The 20466-nt window shown below is 31.6% G+C and overlaps 1 protein-coding gene across 1 annotated transcript; it reads right to left on the bottom strand.

The window, feature by feature from the left end:
* Positions 1-114: 114 nt before the first annotated feature.
* Positions 115-19392, bottom strand: LOC122716655 (putative aminopeptidase-2). The gene is made up of 31 exons (XM_043939944.1): positions 19050-19392; positions 18002-18506; positions 17497-17652; positions 16804-17281; positions 16054-16289; positions 15322-15695; positions 13396-13676; positions 12862-13046; positions 12564-12731; positions 12148-12300; positions 11284-11904; positions 10854-11009; positions 10019-10487; positions 9402-9640; positions 8684-9036; positions 8214-8491; positions 7604-7785; positions 7202-7369; positions 6968-7105; positions 6823-6901; positions 5853-6388; positions 5331-5492; positions 4441-4740; positions 3842-4025; positions 3308-3464; positions 2833-3095; positions 1826-2463; positions 1308-1475; positions 1074-1220; positions 910-988; positions 115-546 (listed from the first exon to the last, which is right to left on the bottom strand). Exons 2-31 carry the CDS (start codon positions 18466-18468, stop codon positions 295-297), a joined length of 8067 nt encoding a protein of 2688 aa, XP_043795879.1. The 5' UTR covers positions 18469-18506; positions 19050-19392; the 3' UTR covers positions 115-294.
* Between the last annotated feature and the right edge of the window lie 1074 nt (positions 19393-20466).

Here is a 20466-nt window from a genome sequence, read left to right as displayed (position 1 = left end):
CCAACCAACAAATAATCAAATAATCAAATACAAATAATAGTCCATTTTGTATTTCTCGCAAAAAAAATTCAAAGATTAAAATAAAAAAAAAAAAAAAAAAAAAGAAAATCGTTATTATACTTATAAAATGACGCGAGCCAAATACATAACTTTATTTCACTTATTAAAAACAAGCATAGCGTTACAAATCATTCAATATTCATAAAATATAATTTACAAAATTAGTATATATAACAATATTCGTTCGAAAATTTTGTACACAAAAAAATTGTACATTCTCCCTGTCCCTGCTCATTATTGATTTAACAAGTATCCGAATAACGAGAATACTGTCACAAAAGTTATGCCTAAGTTATTCGGGACAATTGAGGTAGCTGCATTCCCACTGTCAGATTGCATCCTATGAATAGTGTGGTTGAACCATGTGTTAATCTGTTCCGAATACTTCTCGTACCATTTCATGTTTTCCACAGCGATTTCAATCGCGGAATCGATGCTGCTCATTATAATCGAGATGTCACTTTCTTTGGTATTCAATTCTTTCAGCTACAAGATTTAATAAAGATAAATATTATTGAAAATTTTTAACACGTTCGATTCCACCAAATTATTGTGTTTCATACAATAAATTTCTTTTTCGATCAGTAGTTTAATGGAATGAAACTGTGCGAATTACACGACTTAATTCGAGAATCTCTTTATTGTTTAAACTTTCGATCGACAAGTGAAATACTTATTCAATTGATCGATTGTTTAAACAATAAAAAGATTTTTAACTATAAAAGGAATGTGATTGAACAGTTCAATTGGAATTTTAATCTTACAAAATGTAAATTTAAGAGACAAAAATTTAAAGTATTAAAAATTTCAAGTAATTATAAAAATGTAATAAATAAATAAATATAATACCTTTGCAAGTTGATTTGGAGTGGAAATCTTAGGCGCCAATTTAGAAACTAAATCTTGGACGCCTTCCCAATTATCATAGCTGAAAGTGAACAGATTGTAATATATTCTTGTTTCTTATATCCTTATTTTTTACAATTTTACAATTTAATTACGCGTGCACTTACTAATCGTATAACATTTTATAATTATTTATTAGGAAATCTATCATCGTGTCTACCCCGAATTTTCCTGAATTATAAATGGAAGCAAACACAGTATTAATATCCTGTTTTCGGATAGAAGATTGATTAACCAATGCAATTCTGAGATATCTGCGAATAAATAGAAAAATTAAAATTAAAATTAAAATTAAATAAATAGAAAGATCGTTTAAAAAATTTATTTTCAGCTAGACTCACGAGTTCAATGTCTCTTCGTCACTGGAGCAACCAAGAGCATCGAGTATAATTTTCTTCTCAGAAGCAAAGTTTGTGCTTCGATACTCCTCCCATAGGAATTCCCACGTATCTTGACTTCCTTCCCTTATGGCTGTACAATAAACCGCTGCTCTTGAATTTGGCGAAATCCTAAAATTTATCGTTCGAAAATTTTCTGTTCGTTTTAATCTTAATAATCGAATCCGAATAATCGTATCCCACGAAGAATGAATTTATATTTTCTTTTATTTCTAACAAAACAAAATATATCGACGAGTTCACCAATGCTAAATTAATATCGATAAAAGATCGAAAGAATTTTGACAATATAATTCTATAATTATTGTAATAATTATCGTATATTAAAATTTAGTGCAATTTAAAGAATCACGACGAAATAAGAAATCGAAAGAACGTATAGAGAGAGAGAAAAAGAAAAAAATTAGAAAGCAATTATTCGTACAATTAAATGACACAATAAAAAGATATCTTTCTCTTACGAATTTCCTTTCTTCATCCAATTGGCGAACAACTCGACGGACGTATTCACACAATTCTTATGGCCCAGTCTGCACATCCAAGCAAGGATGAGATCTCGGCTCAAATGATCCGAATGACTCTCCATCTCGTCATCAACGAAACCGATTTTCTCGTACATGCCATTGGCCAACATCAAGGCGTATCGTTTGATCAAATCCTCCCCTTTCTGCCCTTGGTAACGTTGCACCATGAAATTGAACCCGTTGAAAAACGCCTTCCACGGTATGTAGTACTTCTCGTTCCACAGATACGTGGTTCCGTTGAGAGCGATCTCGTAATCGACGTGGCCAGCCCGTGCCAAATTCAACAGATCGTCGATAATTTGAGCCCGATTCGTCACGTCTATCGTGCTGTGATCGCTTTTGTTCAACGCGTCGATCAACTTCGTCCACGAATTAACGTCGTAATTCACCCTGTAGTAACCGCTCTGTTGAACGTTCAGGACGAACCACTCGTCCGGATTCGGGTGGTGAAGAGTTCTCGGCCCGTTGTTCAACCAAATGTTGGTCCAAGTTGTTTCGAAATCGGGTTGGGAGGCGGTGGTCATCGTGATGGGTATGTAGAAATCGTCGATTATTTCCTTCGTGTTGAAATTTCTCTGGAAAAATTGTTTCCGGGATTGGTTTAATTATTTTCATATCAAGTATCCTCTTGTTAAGATAAATATCGATAAAAATTATAACAGTACCGAATTCAACTGATAAAGAATTGGTATATAAATTGTCTCTATATATTTTCCAGTTTCATTCATTGGTTTTAACTTGTAATTAGTATACCGAAATGATTGATATCAATCAATTAAAAATGATATTATTCAGTTTCATTTTCTATCAGTTATCAGATACAATGATTCTCAACTCTCCGTATTGTTGTGAGCGTTTTTAGAATGTTAAAATATTTTGCTCATCAAAGTGTTCATATATTATTGGAAAATAATTGTTGATTATTAAAAAAAAAAGAAAACTACCTGAGTCAACGTTATCGTGTTGGCCTCCAACGTTGCATAAACGACAGGATATCCTCGCTCATTTGTCCAACCGTGCATCAACGTTTTCATATCGATCTGCCAATCATCTAGATCATTCGTCTCCTTGATAGCTTTATCGAAAGCGTTCCAAAGATCGTTAGGGGTCGAAGTGTTGAATCGACGTTCGGCTAAATACAAATTCACAGCGCGGTGAAACGTCTCTGGCTTCAATGATTTCTGTATCATTCGTATTACGCTGGATGCTGCAAAATAATATTTACATATTTATAAGTACAGTGGTAGATTATATTTCTCGAAATTAAAATTTAAAGTTGTACAGAGAATAATAATAATAATTCCAATATGATAATTATTATTATTACTTCCTAGCGTGGATCGATCATTGGATTAAAAATAATTGGAAATTGGAAAAATGTATTAAAAGATGTGATATCAGAGTTTCGTAAGTACTCACACTTTCCGTAAGTAACACTGTCAAAAATCTTCGAGATTTCGGCAGGCTTGCTGACCGGATTAATCATGGGATGGGTCGATTCTGAAGCATCGTTCTGCATAGCTACTTGGAGTTCATCAACCACGAACAGATCGTTGTAACCGTAGAAAGATCGGAACTGTGATGATTTTTATTGAGAAGCGTTAAAAATATCTTTGTCACATCGTGTAGAATATTTTGATTCGAAATATTTATTTTGTATATTAATTTAATATGAATACGGATATTAAAAAATGTATATTCATTCGTATTCATGAATTTGTCCAAATTCTGCTTACAAATAGTAATTCTCTAGCTATGATTTGGATTATTAACAAAAAAAAGGGGAATTGGTTTATATTTATATATATTTATATATATATATAATTACGAAAATAAAGCGAGAAATATAAAAATTGTAACTTTTCTAATTGTAAAATTTCTAATATGGAGATGAAAGAAATATTGTTGCCAGAAATATGTTTTATATATATATATATATTATAAAGGACTTACCGAATTGGCAAGTCGCCATTGCATGAATTCGGCGAAACCTTCGTTCAACCATATGTAATCCCACCAATCACAGGTGACGAGATTTCCAAACATCATGTGAGCAAGCTCATGGGCGATTATAGTGATTATATAGTCCTCATACTTAGACGACGTTACATCCTTGTCGTAAAACAATCCGTATTCCCTGTGAGATTACATATTTTATTTATATTTATTTTATATTCGATGTCAAAATAATTGTTACTTATGAATCTATTTACTGACAGCCGTAAATACATAAGAAAAGGAATATCATAATTTTTGATCACTTTTTATATTACTAACTAAAGATATTAATTTAAGATAAAATTGCATTATTATTTCAAATTTTCATGTAAAAATCAAGTAAACTTCTTTAGTGAGAATCTATTTGAGAATGAAATTTTTAAAAGTATATCAATGAAACTTATTATCGAATTAATCAATCCTTCACAAGTATCTATTTATAAAAAATAGATTCCAAAATGTATTTGCAGCGTTTAAAATCATATTATCCAGAGCTTTAAAACATTTGTCGAGATTTTAGGATTTCTAAATTAAATAAATCGGCACGATTTTACCTAAACGTGACAAGGCCCCAGTTTTCCATCGCCCCCATTGAAAAATCTGGAATTCCGATTAAATCCAATTTCGGCAAATCGTACGCTTGTCCTGTTTCTATGCAGAGATTCTCGAGGATGGTCGTGGCCGCGATTTCAGCTAACTCGCCCTTCGAAACTATATCCGGCCTGCCCCAAACGTTCACCTTCTCGTTTTCGTTTATCTCTTTTACAGATTTGAAGTCACTGACGACAAATGCTACCAGGTATGTAGACATCAGGGGTGTTTCATCGAATATATCCACAACACGATCTGGTTTACTGTACATAATTCGAGAAAATAATAATAATAATGGAAAATTATTATTATTATTATGCACGTTAACATAATAACAAATACATTGAACAAAAAATGTAGGATTTGTATTAGAGATTTATATTAATATAAGAGCAAGAGAGTTGTGCAGTTCCATTTTTGATAGTTTTTAATTATTTAATTTAAAAAAAAAATAATTCACATAATTTTAGTAAGTTATCACAAAATTTGGACATCCATTACAATATGTGCAATAAATGCAGATTTGGATTTACATTTTTTTTTATTTTTTTATTCAGATATATATTTTTCGTATTTTTTACATTGGAACAATTCATTTGAAAAATTCAAAAATAAAAATGGAAATCTATGAAAATATCTATTTTTTAATCAAAACGATTAAATTTATAAATAATTTTTCTGATTTATTCAAAGTTGATCGTAATAGAACTGCAAGATTCTCAATTATAATAATTCAGCATAAATATGTATAAATAAGTAGAAATAAAAGATAAACGAAAACAAGCCTCTTTAAAGCATATTATTTTTATTCCATGTTGAAATAAATTTATTTATTCTTTTCAAATATACTTACTCCGTTGTTTGAGTTTCCAATCGAGGCATATTGCTGAGCGTATTATACACTTCCTTATATCTTTCGATCCTTATCGCGAATTTTGCTTTGAAAGCTGGTTCATCGAAGCAGGGGAACGCTTGCCTCGCGTAAATCGGTTCAAAATGAGTGGTAGCCAGCCATCTTGAAAGATAAAATGGAAACAGTGTTAAAAAGACTGCAGATATTTATGCAAAATAAAATTTTCATAAACACGACGAAGAAAATGAAGATCAAGTAGACTCTTATCCTTAAATAGATATTAGTATGGAGCTATATTCCTCTGGAACCCTTTTTATATACATACGTTTGAATTTCGCGCCATTGAAAATCGCACGAACTAACAGATGTGCACTCTATTACTAGATTTTTATTCAATTAATGTATAATTATTCTAAATATGAAATCATTATAGCACAAAAATTTTTCTATATTTTTAAACATTCGTAGTCTATATATATATAATAGCAACATAAAATAAAAAAAAAATCTTTTTCTACTTACCGAATGTTTCCTTTAGAGTCGGTGTAATAACTTCTATAAAATCCTTCCATATTGTCGTTCAATTTACCGACAAAATCGATCTCAAGGGTGACGATATCGAACGATACATAAGTGTCCAAGAATATCGTGAGCATCTGAGTATCAGTGTTTTGTCTAAGACCGCTAACACGCAACGCATTTTTCACTTTCGTAACGGAATTCGTTTCGTATACCGATACGTTCTCGATGTCTAATTTGTTAGAATGTATTACTATGCGAGATACGTAATTCGATTTAGGTTTCATGTCTATCTTAACGTTTCCGTCGAATGTGAAGTTCCTTTCCTCGAAGTAAGGAGAGAGGGTAATGTCGTATCTCAAAGGAGAGAATAATTTTGGTAAACGGTAATTGCAAGATGGATAATTTTCCTCGAGCCATTGGAATATCTTTGGAACGTTGTTCTGGTTCCATTTCAATTCCCGTACCGCGTTATCCACGTAACCTCTCGCGTTTTTCAATGATCCCTTTTCCTCCAACAAGTTGACCAATTCGACGTACTGTGAAAAAGTAATGAATTAAAACTTGTCGATAAATTTTTTACTACTTTTACTAGGACATTAAGAATAATAAATTCAATATCAGATTTTATTATAAAATAATGGGTGAGCAAATTTTGCTCTGCCAAAAATGAAATGATTTTGTTGATATACATGATACTATGCACATTACAACTATATAGAAGATCAAAAATAAAAATGGAAATCTATGAAAATAACTTAACATAACTTTTAGAATGTTAGCTTTAAATCAGTTTTATCGATCGAAATGTACTTTATTTTTGGATATTTTGCGCTTTTCTGTACATCACGTGCATCATTTGTACATTATAAATTTCTAATAAATAGTTAAATATTTATTAGTAATCTATTTTATCTTCGTCAGTCTTTTAATCAAGATATTCATTTCATTCATAAAAGAGGAAAGGAATTACCTTTGCGTAAAGCTCGTTTGTGAACACCTTCTTTCCAATTGCATTCACTATACTGTTCACATTGGAAACTTGTTCATACCTGTAAAAAAAAAATCATTGTACCGTTATTAAAAAAATTTATCGTGTAATTTTGCAATTTACTCACATTTTATCATAATTTTCTCGAACGAAATCTATCACGCTTTCAACCCCTTCCGGGCTCGAATTGATAACGGAAGTGAACACGCTCGAACGATCTTCGAATCGTATTCCCGAATTCTTCGTAATCGCCTTTTGGAGCAGACTTTAGAACAAATAGAAGAATATATAATTATCGTTAAACAAAATGTAATAGGATATCAATTATTATTTACGTTTACATAAATGAACGTAATCTTACTCTTTGAGGAGGACATCTTCGGTGGCGCAGGATAGAGATTGAAGAATTATTGATTTTATCGCGGAAAACGTCGATTGTGTGTAAAGTTCCCATAAACGATCCCACAATTGCCTATCATTCTGTTCAGCGACCGTGCAGTAAGATACACCACGAATATTAGCTTCAAGTCTATAAAATATAAATATTAAATATAATAAGTATTCAGAAATAATTATTATCTTATTTTTTAAATTAAATGATTAAAATGTTATTTTTTTTTTTGACGATTTCCTTAAATTATCCGTAAAAGTAATTAATCTAACGGATTAATCTAATGGATTAACACTTTTATATAATTAAATTTAATTGAGTTCTTTTGTTATATAAAAAGGCACGTTTAATAAAGAAAATAAGAATACTAACTCTGCACCGTTGTTTGAAGCATCGAAGTGAGATAAAGCTTGCGCCTTGCAGTCTGTTACGTTAAATTTGCATGCCCATTTACGAACGTGCGATCTGAACAACAACGTGACGTGATCATCGTTTGATTTATCCTTAAATCCAAGCTTGTTGTATATCGGTGTTAAAAGTGAGGTCACGTATCGCTACAATACAATTAAATGATTTTTACAATGTAATAATTTAAATACTTCGTCATTATTCATTATTTCATACAAACAGAGTTATGTTATGTATAATGTCTGTATTGTTTTGTAATTAATATACAGCAATTATATTACACGGAATATGCAATTATATTCGTGGAATAACTTTGGAGGATCGATTCTGGGGGCCAAAACAAACACAAAAGTTGCTATACGAGAATTTCGATCGAGACTTGTTTATTAAATTTATTAAGCAATTGTAAGTTAATCTTAAGAGAGAAGAGAGAAGAAAATAAAGTAAGACATCGGTGTAACGGAGACGAAACGATCTCATTTCAATTGCTTAATAAATGAACGATCGAAATAAACAATCTGATAATAGATACGCTTATAGAAACAATGTATTCGAATTATTTCTCAATACATACTACGAACGCATTGTAATTATCCTTTTGCTCCAATTGTCTCTGTATGTAAGTCAAACCGTTGAAAAATGCTCGCCACGGTATGTAATTCGTTTCATTGACCAGATACTGTGTCGCGTTTAAAACGACACTGTAATTCAATTGCTCCGCTCTGCCAAGATTTAACAAATCATCGATTAAGGCTGCACGATTGATTTCGTGTATCGTCGAGTATTTATCGCTCTTTAAGAAATCGATTATATCTTGCCAAGTTTTGTAATCGTAGTTTACGCGATAGTATCCTGAAATTTTTGTTTTCATTAAACAGATGAAAATTAATATTGTTAATTTAAGAGAGGTGAGAATAAAATTTCAATTGTTCTCAAAAAAAAAAATATATATATATATATTCTCGAAATTTTATATGTTTGAAGTGGATTAAAAATTTGCAGATATTCTGCAATTGATATTCTGCATTGTTCATTTTCACTCACCTGATTGTTGCACGTTCAATAAATAAAGATTTTTACTTGGCAATTGAACGCTATCTTGGGTAACATTGAACCAAAGTTTTGGCTTCGTGTCAGTGAAATTTGGATTGTTAAGATTGGTCCAACTGATAGGTATATACCAAGTGGTTTGAGGCGATCTGTCATTCGGATTCAAGAAGAATCTGTTTTGTCTGAGTTCCATACGATTGTTTTGTAAGGTAACGTAAAGGACAGGATATCCGGGTTGAGTGGTCCAATTATTCATGATGGTGAGGAACAAGTTTTTAATTGTTTGGTTGGTTACTTTTTCTTTGAACGCCTCAAACAGATCTTCTGGCGTGGCTACGTCATATTGCCTGTAATAATTATCATAAAATGTGGAAAGAAACATATAAATATAACAGTATCCTGATAGATTCATTATTTTACAAATTATTTAGAACATTTATTATTTTCATTGATTTTATTCGATGATTCAAAACAATATAATTTTTATTCTTAGTAAATTATACTTTTTAATTTATGTAAAATAATCTTGAACTAAGCTTTGAGATAAATTAAAGGTAATTATTATTTAAATAATTTATGGTACAAAACTACGAAAAAAAAATATTATTAATTGTTAATATGGTAAAAAATAGAAATTGATAAGTTTAAAAAAGTGAATAATAACAATCAAACAGGAGTTAATGAAAATTCTTAATTTTAAGTTAAACCTTACCGTTTCTTTAAGTAATTTCCAAGAGCCTCGAAGAATTCCTCGCGACCCAATACTTTTTCTATCATTCTTATCACACTAGCAGATTTAGCGTAAGATATCGAATCGAATATTCCTCTAATTTCTGTTGGACTGTAGACATCGTGGGTCATAGCGTGTGTGGATGCTGAACTGTCTGCCTCGAAAGCCGAATGAACCTGTTCCACGATAAACTGAGATTCCAAAGACCAAGTTGGTTCCTCCTAAAAAAGTATTATTAATTAATAATCTTCTACCGCTCTTAAACACAGAATTTTTTTTTATAAATGCTGATAAACCTCTTAGGCTCTGTCTTATAAAATATAAATATAAAAGAACGAAAGAATTTTAATATAATGATTAATTTTCAAAAATCAAATTACTTCTTTCGTAAATCCTTCTTCTCGTGGAAAAAATTAATTCCCTAAAATATACTAGGAATTAAATATTCAGAAATTATATTCTCGCTCTTAAATTTATCAAAAAGAACAATTATATAAATCGAAATCATTCTTAACGAAAAATTTTCAAAAATTTACTTATCGAGAACAATCGAAGATAAAATATATAATTTCTTATGACATAGAACCTGACATATTTACATTTTTAGTTGCGAAGTACTGGAAATATCTTGCGAAACCCTCGTTCAACCACAAATACTTCCACCACTGTGGACTCACGAGATTTCCAAACCATTGATGAGAGATTTCGTGCGATATCACGTTTATTATGCTCTGTTTCGACGCGGTGCTCGATAATTGGTGATTGTACAACACGTTCCTCTCCTTGTAAGTCAACAGGCCCCAATTCTCCATTGCGCCCGACACGAAGTCAGGCAGTGCTACCATGTCGAGTTTAGGCAGTTGATAAGCGATGCCCAACGCCTTCTCGTAGAAATTAACGAGGCCGTTCATCACGGACAGGGCATATCGTCCATCCTCGATCGCGTCTCGCCTTGCCCAAACTCCAAAAATGCTGTCGTTCAACCACGCGAAGTCGGAAACGACCAGGGCGAACAAGTATGTCGACATTTTCGGCGTTTTCTCGAAACTGATTTCTTTCCTTTCGCCCCTGTACAAATTACAATAAATTTTCAATCTATTGTGAATAGCCATCGAATGATCATAAAATTATTCATTTGACAATGGAATTCTGGAAAATTGTCCTTGAAAGTTTTCATAGTAATGGATATTAGAGAATGAGAATTGATATCGGACAGTTGTTCTTCCACGCGATATCTTTCAATGAAAAGTAATTCTTAAGATAACAATTCTTTAACGAATATAAAACAAAATATATATATATAGATATTTTTTTCAAGAAATTTTATTCTATCGAATAATTTTAGAATATCGAGTAAAAAGGATGAAGAATTTCAAATGTTTGTCTCCAAACAGAATATAAAACAATAAGATTCAAGAAAGAATAATTACGTACTGATTTAACTCCTTATCAATCGGCATATTACTGACCGCGTTAAAATTCTTTGGCACGGTAACCTTTAATTTGAAAGTCGCTTTTAATGCTGGTTCATCGAAACACTGGAACATCTTTCGAGCTCCAACTGGCTCCATGTGCGTGGCAGCTAACCATCTGTTACATAAATAATATTCAATTGTAATAAACTTAATAACACATCGCTTATTATAAATTCAACTCGCTGTGATCAACCTATAACATAAAAATATCGTCATGGATATACGAATAATATCAGAAAAATTAGATTTATATTTAAATAGAAATTAATTTTACAATTAATCTTCGATCATTAATCATTAGAAATCACATTACATCAATTGTCAATCACTTTACACGTGTGTATTTCTTTAAACAAGTACAAGAAAAAAAAAATTATGAAATTCCTCACCTCGTTTTACCATTACCGTCTACGTAAGAGCTTCTGTAAAATCCACGCATCTCTTCGTTCAGATGTCCCGCGAATCCTATCTTGACGAGTACATTCTGCCCGACTTGCAACTCTTCGTTGAGCACGATGACCATGAAATCGTATTTTTCAATTATTTCTATTCTGCTAATCGCGACCGTTTCGTTTCTTACATGCACGAGAACATCACCGTGATCTAACCCCGACGAATGTAAAGTGATATTCTGCGTTTTCCCTTCAACGATCGCGTTAATCGATACAGTTCCAGAGAACGTAAAATTATCTAACTCATTTACATCGGTTTGTATCCAGACCTCGTACGACGTTGGCTTTACGCTCGCAGGCAGCCTATACTCCATTTTGCTCTCGTGGTGATCTTTGTTAAACGAGATTAACCACGACGTAATCGGTATCGAGTAATTCTTCGCCCACAACAATTCGTATTTAGCTATCTGGAGGGCGTTGTTCAACGAGTCCAAGTTATTCTTGAATTCTGTCTCGTGCCTCTTGATCAAATTTTCGAATTTGTCCACCGATCTCTGGGTCGAGAAACGTTTCGAGGCTAACGAGAGGATGCTCGAAATCGTGTCCGTTCCGTTGTAACTGTAAGAAATAGTTTGTTAACGAGGAAAAAAGGAATTAGTTAAAGTGTAATGAGAAATGAGATCTAATTTTTGAATCTTAAATCATTGGAAAGGGAATTAAAGTCATCGATCATAGTTCTTAATCTAATGCGTTAGAATTAAAATTTTGTTTCGTGCAGATTTTCAAAAATTTAGATTAGGCTAAAATAAGCTTCAAAGAATTTAAAAAGAAAATTGGAGATTGAATTGTTTTGGGGCGTACAATTTCGTCATTTCAGCTTGATATTTCTCAACGAAATTGAGCACGAATTCCGCGCCAAACACGCTGGAACTGTAGACTGCGGAGAATACGGCGGAATTGTCCTGCATTCGAATTCTGCTTTCCGTGAAATTCTTGAGCGCGTACAATAGATATCTGAAACAATGTGACGATCAAATTATAATATCGATCAATTATAAATCTTGCGTATGTAAATATATATAATTAAATTAAAATTAAATTTTAATTTAACGGAGCTTAAATTGCTCCATTTTTCAAATTTCTTCGAATCATAACGTATAGTATATTTTAAATTTTGCATAAATATTCGTAGTCTAATAATAAAAAAGAATATCTCCATTTTTTTATTCTTTTAGTTTGAGTTTTTTTTTTCCAAATTTTCGTGATCACGTTCTTACTTTTCCAAAAGTACAGTATTCTGGGTACAACCGAGAGCTTCCAATATAACCGTTTGTTCAGTCACGGAATTCGAATCGTAATACTGTTTCCATAAGAATTCCCAGTCTTCCGTCGTTCCATATTTTATACCCATGCAATACGCGACAGGTCGTTGGTTTGGATCAATTCTGGAACATGAAAATTGTAACGAAATAGGAAAAGATACGATGAATTATTTTTTCCTTCCCTTCCTTCTATTTCCATTTATTAAAACAGATAAGTTTGTTCAATATTATCGATCAGTTGCAAAATGCTTACGTTATATTATCCTGTTTCCAATTTCTAAACATTTTGGTGAAAATTTGCACGCAACTCTTGTGGCCATAGTTGCATGCCCATTTGTTCAATTCGCTTCTCAATAACACTGTTAATCTATCGTCTATTGGACGATCCACGTATCCGACACGTTTGTACGTATCCTCGATAAGGAGGAGGACAAATTCCTACAAAAATTATTTTTCAATCGAGAGACTGAAGATCAAATCAAAATGCACTTTTTTGTTAAAAACAAAATAAGAAAGTTTTGTAAAATATACATAATTTTTCTAATATCATTAATTGATAAAAAATTAAATGCCTCAATAAATCAAACTGTGTATCTCTTATATTTAAAAAATTTAAATTTAAATTATTTGAAAGTTAAATGTTCTGATTAAATTAATAAAAAATAAATCAGAAATTGTGCGTTTTCTCGAATCGTGATCAGCAAGATAAATAACGAATGATCGAAAAAAATTTTCTTACAATCAAATATCTTTGTGCAGATATATATGTACGTTAAGTTTGACGAACCTTTAAATGCTTATAATATTGATCCAGTCCAGAAAATCGTTGATCGAGATACATGAGAGCCGAGAACGCAGCTTTGAACGGCAAATAATTATTTTCTCGTTTAAGATATTGCAGGCCATCGAAGGCGGTTCGATAAGGAAGGAAACCAGTTCTAGCTAAATTTAATAAATCGTCGACTATGGCGGCTCTGTTAAGAACGTGTATGTCCGCGTAATTTTTGCTGTTCAGAACTTTGATAATACGATACCAGGACTCGTTATCATAATTCACTCGATAGAAACCTGAAAATTTCGATTAGTGAAACGATATTTGAGAGATTTGAGAAGTATTAATTAAATAATTAAACAATCATTTCTAACGTAATAACATTTTAATTACATAAAAATAGATGATCAGTTGCATTAACGATATATATATAATAAAGATAAGTTTCAAGTATAGAAAATGAAATGGATTTAAAAATGCAAAGTGTCGTTATATCAAGATATGTCTAAATTGTAAGAAAAAATATTGACAATATTCAGGATGTGGGATTTAATGAGAATAAAAGAAGCTCATGATTAGATTTTTTTGTATTTTTTTTTTTTTTATAATGCAATCGATATCAAGACACTTGCAACAATCTATAACATCATGATCTTGACTAATGAAATATCATTCCTCGTTTCTCGTAATAATTTTATTTTATGCAAAAAAAAAACAAACAAAAAATAAAAAATATTAGATAAAAAATAAAAGAATGAAAATGAATTGAAGACAGTGAAATTCTCTCAATGAAAAATTTCAGGACAATTATCATACATATATATATATATGTTTTGGTTCAAAAACTGCAATTATTAAATTTCAAAAAATAATAAAATTTGCGTCTCTCATTAAATTCCAAATCTATTTTGCTTGCTTATCGTTAAATCAAATTCTTTATCGTTGAACTCTCGAATCGTGTGCTTTATACTCAAGCTATAGATAAGTTATCATTTATAACATTTATACGTCGAAGATTGTTATATTTATTCAAAATTAACACGGTAAATCGTATTTGTGGAAAGGCGTCATATGAGTTTTGGTAAATATACTTCCCGTTTGAACGATGCCACTTGGAAATGGCGTATCGACAAAATAAACACGTACGAAGTAAAAATGTACATAAGATGTAGAAAAATAAATTACAATGTAAAATATGTGCAGTTGATTGTTGAACATTGGCTAAGATAGATGAATGTTGTTTGTCGTGTTCATTGTTCTGTTTCTAGGCAGACATACACTTCATAAACAAAACAGGTCTACGATAAGTGTAATAAACATAGTTGATAAATCTCTTTATACATTCTAACACTTGTATCTACTACACTATTGTTACCAATCTTCATTTAAATTTAATTAAATCTGTTTGAACGAGAAAAGATAAAAGTATTACAATCTGTTTCTTTTAAATTAATTAATTTGAATAATTTTTAAATTAATCTTCAATAATGCGAATTCTTATCGTCTTATTCTTTGATATGAAAAAATGTTTCAATGATGTGATTTCATGTAAAAAAAAGTGAAACAGTATCTCTTTTATCCTTCTACACTCATTTTTAAAATCTTTATCACCCTAATTGACTCTTGTATACTATTTAAGTTACAAACAAAAAAATCTGTACTAGTTTTTTATAGTTTGACAGCATTTCTCTTCTCTCTCTGAAACTCACTCTCAAAATTCTTTCCATCTTAAATAATTGATTCTTTGGATTAAAAAAAGAAAACAGTTTAACTTTTCTATCCTTCAAAACTCATCCTCAATATTTTTATCTATCATTCTCTACCTCTAAATATCTTCTCTATGTTTAATTCACAAAGAAAATATATATATATATATATTTTTTTTTCTTTAGAGAAAAAGAAAAGATTTTGAGACGATCCTCGTTTTTTAATAGTACTTACCAGCACTTTGGACGTTAAATATCACCCATCCTGAAGATTGACTGATGTTAATCGTGTCGCGTTCATTTTGCAACCAATACTCCACGTTTATTCTATTGAAGTTTGGATTTTCTTGAGTGGTCCACGTGATCGGTATACACCACCTCAAGTTCGTAGGTGTGGACTTGAGATTCCTGAGGAGGAAACGTTGTTGTTGCAATGTGACCACGCCATTCTTGATGGCAACGGTTACGACCGGAAATCCGGGTTGCTCTGTCCACGTGGTCATGATCGGGGCGACTGACACGTTAAACGGTGGTTTGTGGCGACGATTGATTTCCCTTTGCAGTGCCAGCCAGAGATTTTCTGGTTTCGCTACTTTAGCGTGTTTGTTACTGCAAAGAATATAAATTAATGTGATCGAAGAAATTATTTTATTATACTTAAGAGATTAATGTAATTTTTGGTTCAATCGTTTTGAGTATACAGGAAGTGGATAAAAGTTTACGTGTCTATAAAATATTATATTTTTAATTTTAATAATTTTCCGATATTAAATTTGAATCGATATAACAGTTGATCAAAAAATTTGTAAATCTATCAATTTTATGATTACTTAGAACCCACCCTTAAAATATTTTCAACTGTCCAATGTAATTTTTGCCTTTTTATTGGTATAAAAAAATATATTGTAGATCCAAATTTATTTTGATTAATTCCTCTGTATGAAATTAAATTAATAATTATCATTACGCGATCAGATAATTTTGAAGGGTGGCATCGAACACTTCGGATCCAAAAATGAGATTCATCATTCGTATAACACTCGCTCCCTTGTTATAAGTAATCGTGTCTCCTACACTGCTAATTTGCGATAAATTTTTAACATCTCGGGTCATAGGTTGAGAAGTCTCGATGCCATCGGACGCATAAGCTGTGTGATGTTGTTCCACGAGGAATTGTTCCTCCATGTTCCACGTTTTCTCCACCTGGAAAACGTATCACGAACAAAAACCATTTGATCATAATCATCGAAAAATTGTTAGTTATTAAAAAATATATATATATATGAAATTGTAAATTAAAATTTTATATATTTATACAAAATTTGAATTTACATATATACATGGTATTATATATCCATCTTATTATCTGTTAATCTCAGCCTTCTATCACGTATAATATCCCATATTCTTACTTATACAGTGTCAAAATATTGAAAATATCTCACGAACAACTTTACTATTTTATCAATTATCAATCTACTTTTCTGGCAAAATATTGAAACTATCTAGCAAATGCTTCAAAAACTTATTTCTTTTATCAATTATCAATCTCTATCCTCCACTATGAATAACATTCTATATTCTCTAATCATTCTATATTGGCAATATTGAAAACATATTGAAAATATTTCTGGCAGAAAAAGCTTCACGAAAAACTTACTTTTTTACCAATTATCAATCTCTGCCCTGTATCAGAACTAACACTCTATATCCTTACCTGTGCAGTGGCAAAATATTGGAAGTATCTGGCAAACGCTTCGCTCAGCCACAAGTAGCTCCACCATTCGGGCGTGATCATGTTTCCAAACCACATGTGGGTTAATTCGTGGATGATCACCGAGGCGATGCTTTGCTTAGCGATATCCGAACTCGTAGCCTTGTCGTACAACAATCTTGATTCGCGATAGGTGATGAGGCCCCAATTCTCCATCGCGCCTGCTGAGAAATCGGGAACGGCCACCATGTCCATCTTGGGAAGCTGATAATTTTGTTGGAAACGATTGGAGAGATACTTGAGACCTTGTATGCCGATCGTCAAAGCGTATTTGGCCTGATCGATGGCGTCTGGCCTGGCCCAGACATTGAAGTTTTCACGTCCCTCCATTTTGACGGCCTCGAATTCCGAGATGACGAAGGCTACCAGATAGGTCGACATAGGGATGCTTTCCTCGAATTCGTCCCAATAACCTTGCTCTCTGCAGACGATTTGGCAAAAATTTATTAAATCATTTATTTGAAAATCAATTTGCCAATTTTTATTTATTTTAATTTTAGTCAAAAAAATATCTTTTTGCGCTAATTTTATTTTTTTTAGTTCTTTTATATTTTTAGTTCGTTTAAAACGTTTCAGGTAAAAGTTTATTAATTATATTTTATTAATGTTAGTGTTTCAAACTATATAGTTACTCACACTTTTATGCTACTCTTTAGTTGCATATTGCTTAGGCAAGTATATTCTGCTGGCCTCAAAATTCTGATTATAAATTTTGCCTTGAAGCTTGGTTCGTCGAAGCAGGGAAAAGCATGCCTTGCATGTGTTGTTTGGAATTGCGTGGAAGCGAGCCACCTGAATCGTTTAAAAAGAAAAATTCGAAATTTCACAGGATCTCAAAACTTTTAAACTCTAAAAGTATCAAGAATTAAAATCTTAAAAGATTTTGATTTTTAAAATCCTTCAAATCAATCTTTCTAATTTACAAATATATAATACTTGTTTTATTTTTATTTTTTAATTATACTTGATATAATTGACAAAATTATAAAATAAAATAAGGCTCAAATCTGAAAATCACAAATCTATAAAATTTTCATATCAGTCACTTATGCAAATTACTCTTCATCTATATTTTGAGAGTTTTAAGTTATAAAAATAATAAAAATATTATGTTACATCATTTCATAGTTTAAAATTTTACCTAAGAGTTCCTTTGGAATCGAAGTACGAGCTTCTGTAAAATCCAATCATATCGTCCCTAAGATTTCCTCTATACGCAATATTAATCGAAACTTTTGTTTCCGCGATCAGATCGTTTTTAAGCGTAATCTCGTATTTCTCGGTTATGTTGTTGTACGTTGTATTCGTGATCTCTTGCAACTCTTTGTTGCACGTGATCGTCAACTTCAATATCTCTATTTTCTTATAGTGGAGCGTTATGGTGTTGGTCAATTTTTGTATAGTAGCGTTGATGTGCACGCGTCCCTCGAATTTGAAATCATCTTTCAATTTTGGCATCAGTAAAATTTCGTAACTGGAAGGGATGACAGTTTTTGGCAATCGATAATCGAGATCTTGTTGCGCGTCGGTCTTGTTCCCCTCCGTTTGATGTCCAGCGAACAGCAAAAGGAGGATAATGATGGAAATTTGGTCCCAGAATAAATTCATGATGATGGTGGTGATAATACTTCTTGTCGTTCGATAATCTGTGTTATAAAAATTATATACATTTATACACATTTATCGTTTTCTTGTTGAAATAATATAATGAATCGGATTTGACAGATTTATCTTATTTAAATTCGGAATGTTATGAATTTTACAAAGAGGAAAGTGTCTGCAACTTGATGAAATGTGTGTTTCAATCAACGGGAGAAAACTTGAAGAATAGAAATACGATAAAAAGTTTTTTTTTTTATAAATCGAGATAAAATATCTTTTCGATTGCGAAGTAGAACAATAGAATAATTTGAACAAACTTTTCCGTCGATCCTCAAAGATAATGAAGTTTGATTTTTTTCCATTTTCAAATGGACAAAAATATATTAAAAATTCTTCCCTTATTTGCCCCCTAAAAATTTCACGCAAGAAATACAAATACAAAATTCGTAATTATAAAAGAAAAAAAAAATTTTTTTCTCTCCAACTCGAAATTTTCATTGATTAACCTTAAATAAGAAATATTAATACAAAAAGAAAGGAAAAGAGAAAAAAATTCTTTCGAATCGAGTCGAAAATTGTCAACTTACGTTCCCCTGTCAACTCGTTCAATTTAGCTTCGATCTAACACCCGTACCGGTGTATCTTCATAGTCACATCCTTCCCCGTTAAAAGACCAGCGGCGACGATGGCAGATGTGTCCCCTACGAAAAGTGAAAGCTACACCAATATCGGATGCGTATCGCAATCCGTTTCACGGACACAGAACACGGTTCACGATCGAGTGCGGTCCGCGACACGTTACTTTTATTAATAGACGTGCACACTCCCGATAAGAGGCGTGATGTTTCTGCTAAATCTTCGAACTCGCCGCGATCCCGCGGCCCACTAGATCGCCGATCTTTTCGCCGCCAACTTTTTTTTCTCTCTCCTCTCCGCCGGTTCCATCCAATCCAATCCGTGTGCACATTTCGTTATTTACCATCATCAATTATCTTATCGATGGCTCGGCCATTGGTACCTTTCGTCTCTCGATAATGAACGCGACTTAATATCATAGCGTTAATCTTTCGAAGCGAAGATATTACGAATTTTTTTTTCTTTTTCTTTTTCTTTTTTTTTTTTTTTTTTTTTTTTTCCCCTCAAATGTTCAATAATCGAACGAACGTTCTTTGTTTCTCACGACACGACCTAGGTTAATAAATGGTTGAACGAGTATTTTATTTTTAGTTTTAAAAAGTAAGCTTACGAAGGTGTTCGAATAATTTATTTTCGATAGATTTGATAAATACGAGTTCGAAAAAGTTGATAAAGTTGGATCGTGGAAGGTGTAGAATTTTTCTTTCTTTCCGCGTGTGGGAGAGTTTTTTTTTCCTCGAGGGAATCGATTCATCATAGATTTGCTTAATGTGCCGGTGTCAAGTGTATTTATGTTTTATGACTCGTTTTAACGCGTCATAGATTTATTTAGGAACATATCTTATTTTATAAATGTGTAATTTGCTTAATTGGACTTGGATTCTTGATTCAAAATTATCTGAAGTGACTGTTAGGTTAGTAGATTTCAATTGGAATTCTGTAAAATCAAAAATATAGGCGTTATTTAGAAGAAAAAAAATCAAAGTTTCTTGATATTTTTATTGAAAAATAAATGTTTCTCGGATATTTTTAATAGTTATTATATAAATGTTTGGTAGATTAATTTTTATGAGAAATATTTATTGTTATATTATAGAAAATGATAAAATGTAATTAAGGTATTATAATAATTATCAGGTTATCAAAAAGAACTCTATCATTATTTTTCTAATAGAAAAATATAATAGTGATAAAATAGATAACATATATGTGTAATCTCTGTGACATTGATAACTCTAAATAATAATTGAAATTTAAAATTGGACGTGTATTTGAATAGTATTTAGAATAAAATTTTTTTTTTCAATTTCTTATTCTTCAATTTTTTTTTTCCTTTAAATTATTATGTAACTTTCTTAAATCAACAAA

The sequence above is a fragment of the Apis laboriosa genome, unplaced genomic scaffold, assembly GCF_014066325.1.
Source record: "Apis laboriosa isolate Shangri-la unplaced genomic scaffold, ASM1406632v1 scaffold47_cov149, whole genome shotgun sequence".
In the NCBI taxonomy this organism is placed as follows: domain Eukaryota; kingdom Metazoa; phylum Arthropoda; class Insecta; order Hymenoptera; family Apidae; genus Apis; species Apis laboriosa.
Note: the sequence above shows the minus strand (reverse complement) of the source record. Positions and strands in the feature narration are given on the sequence as shown.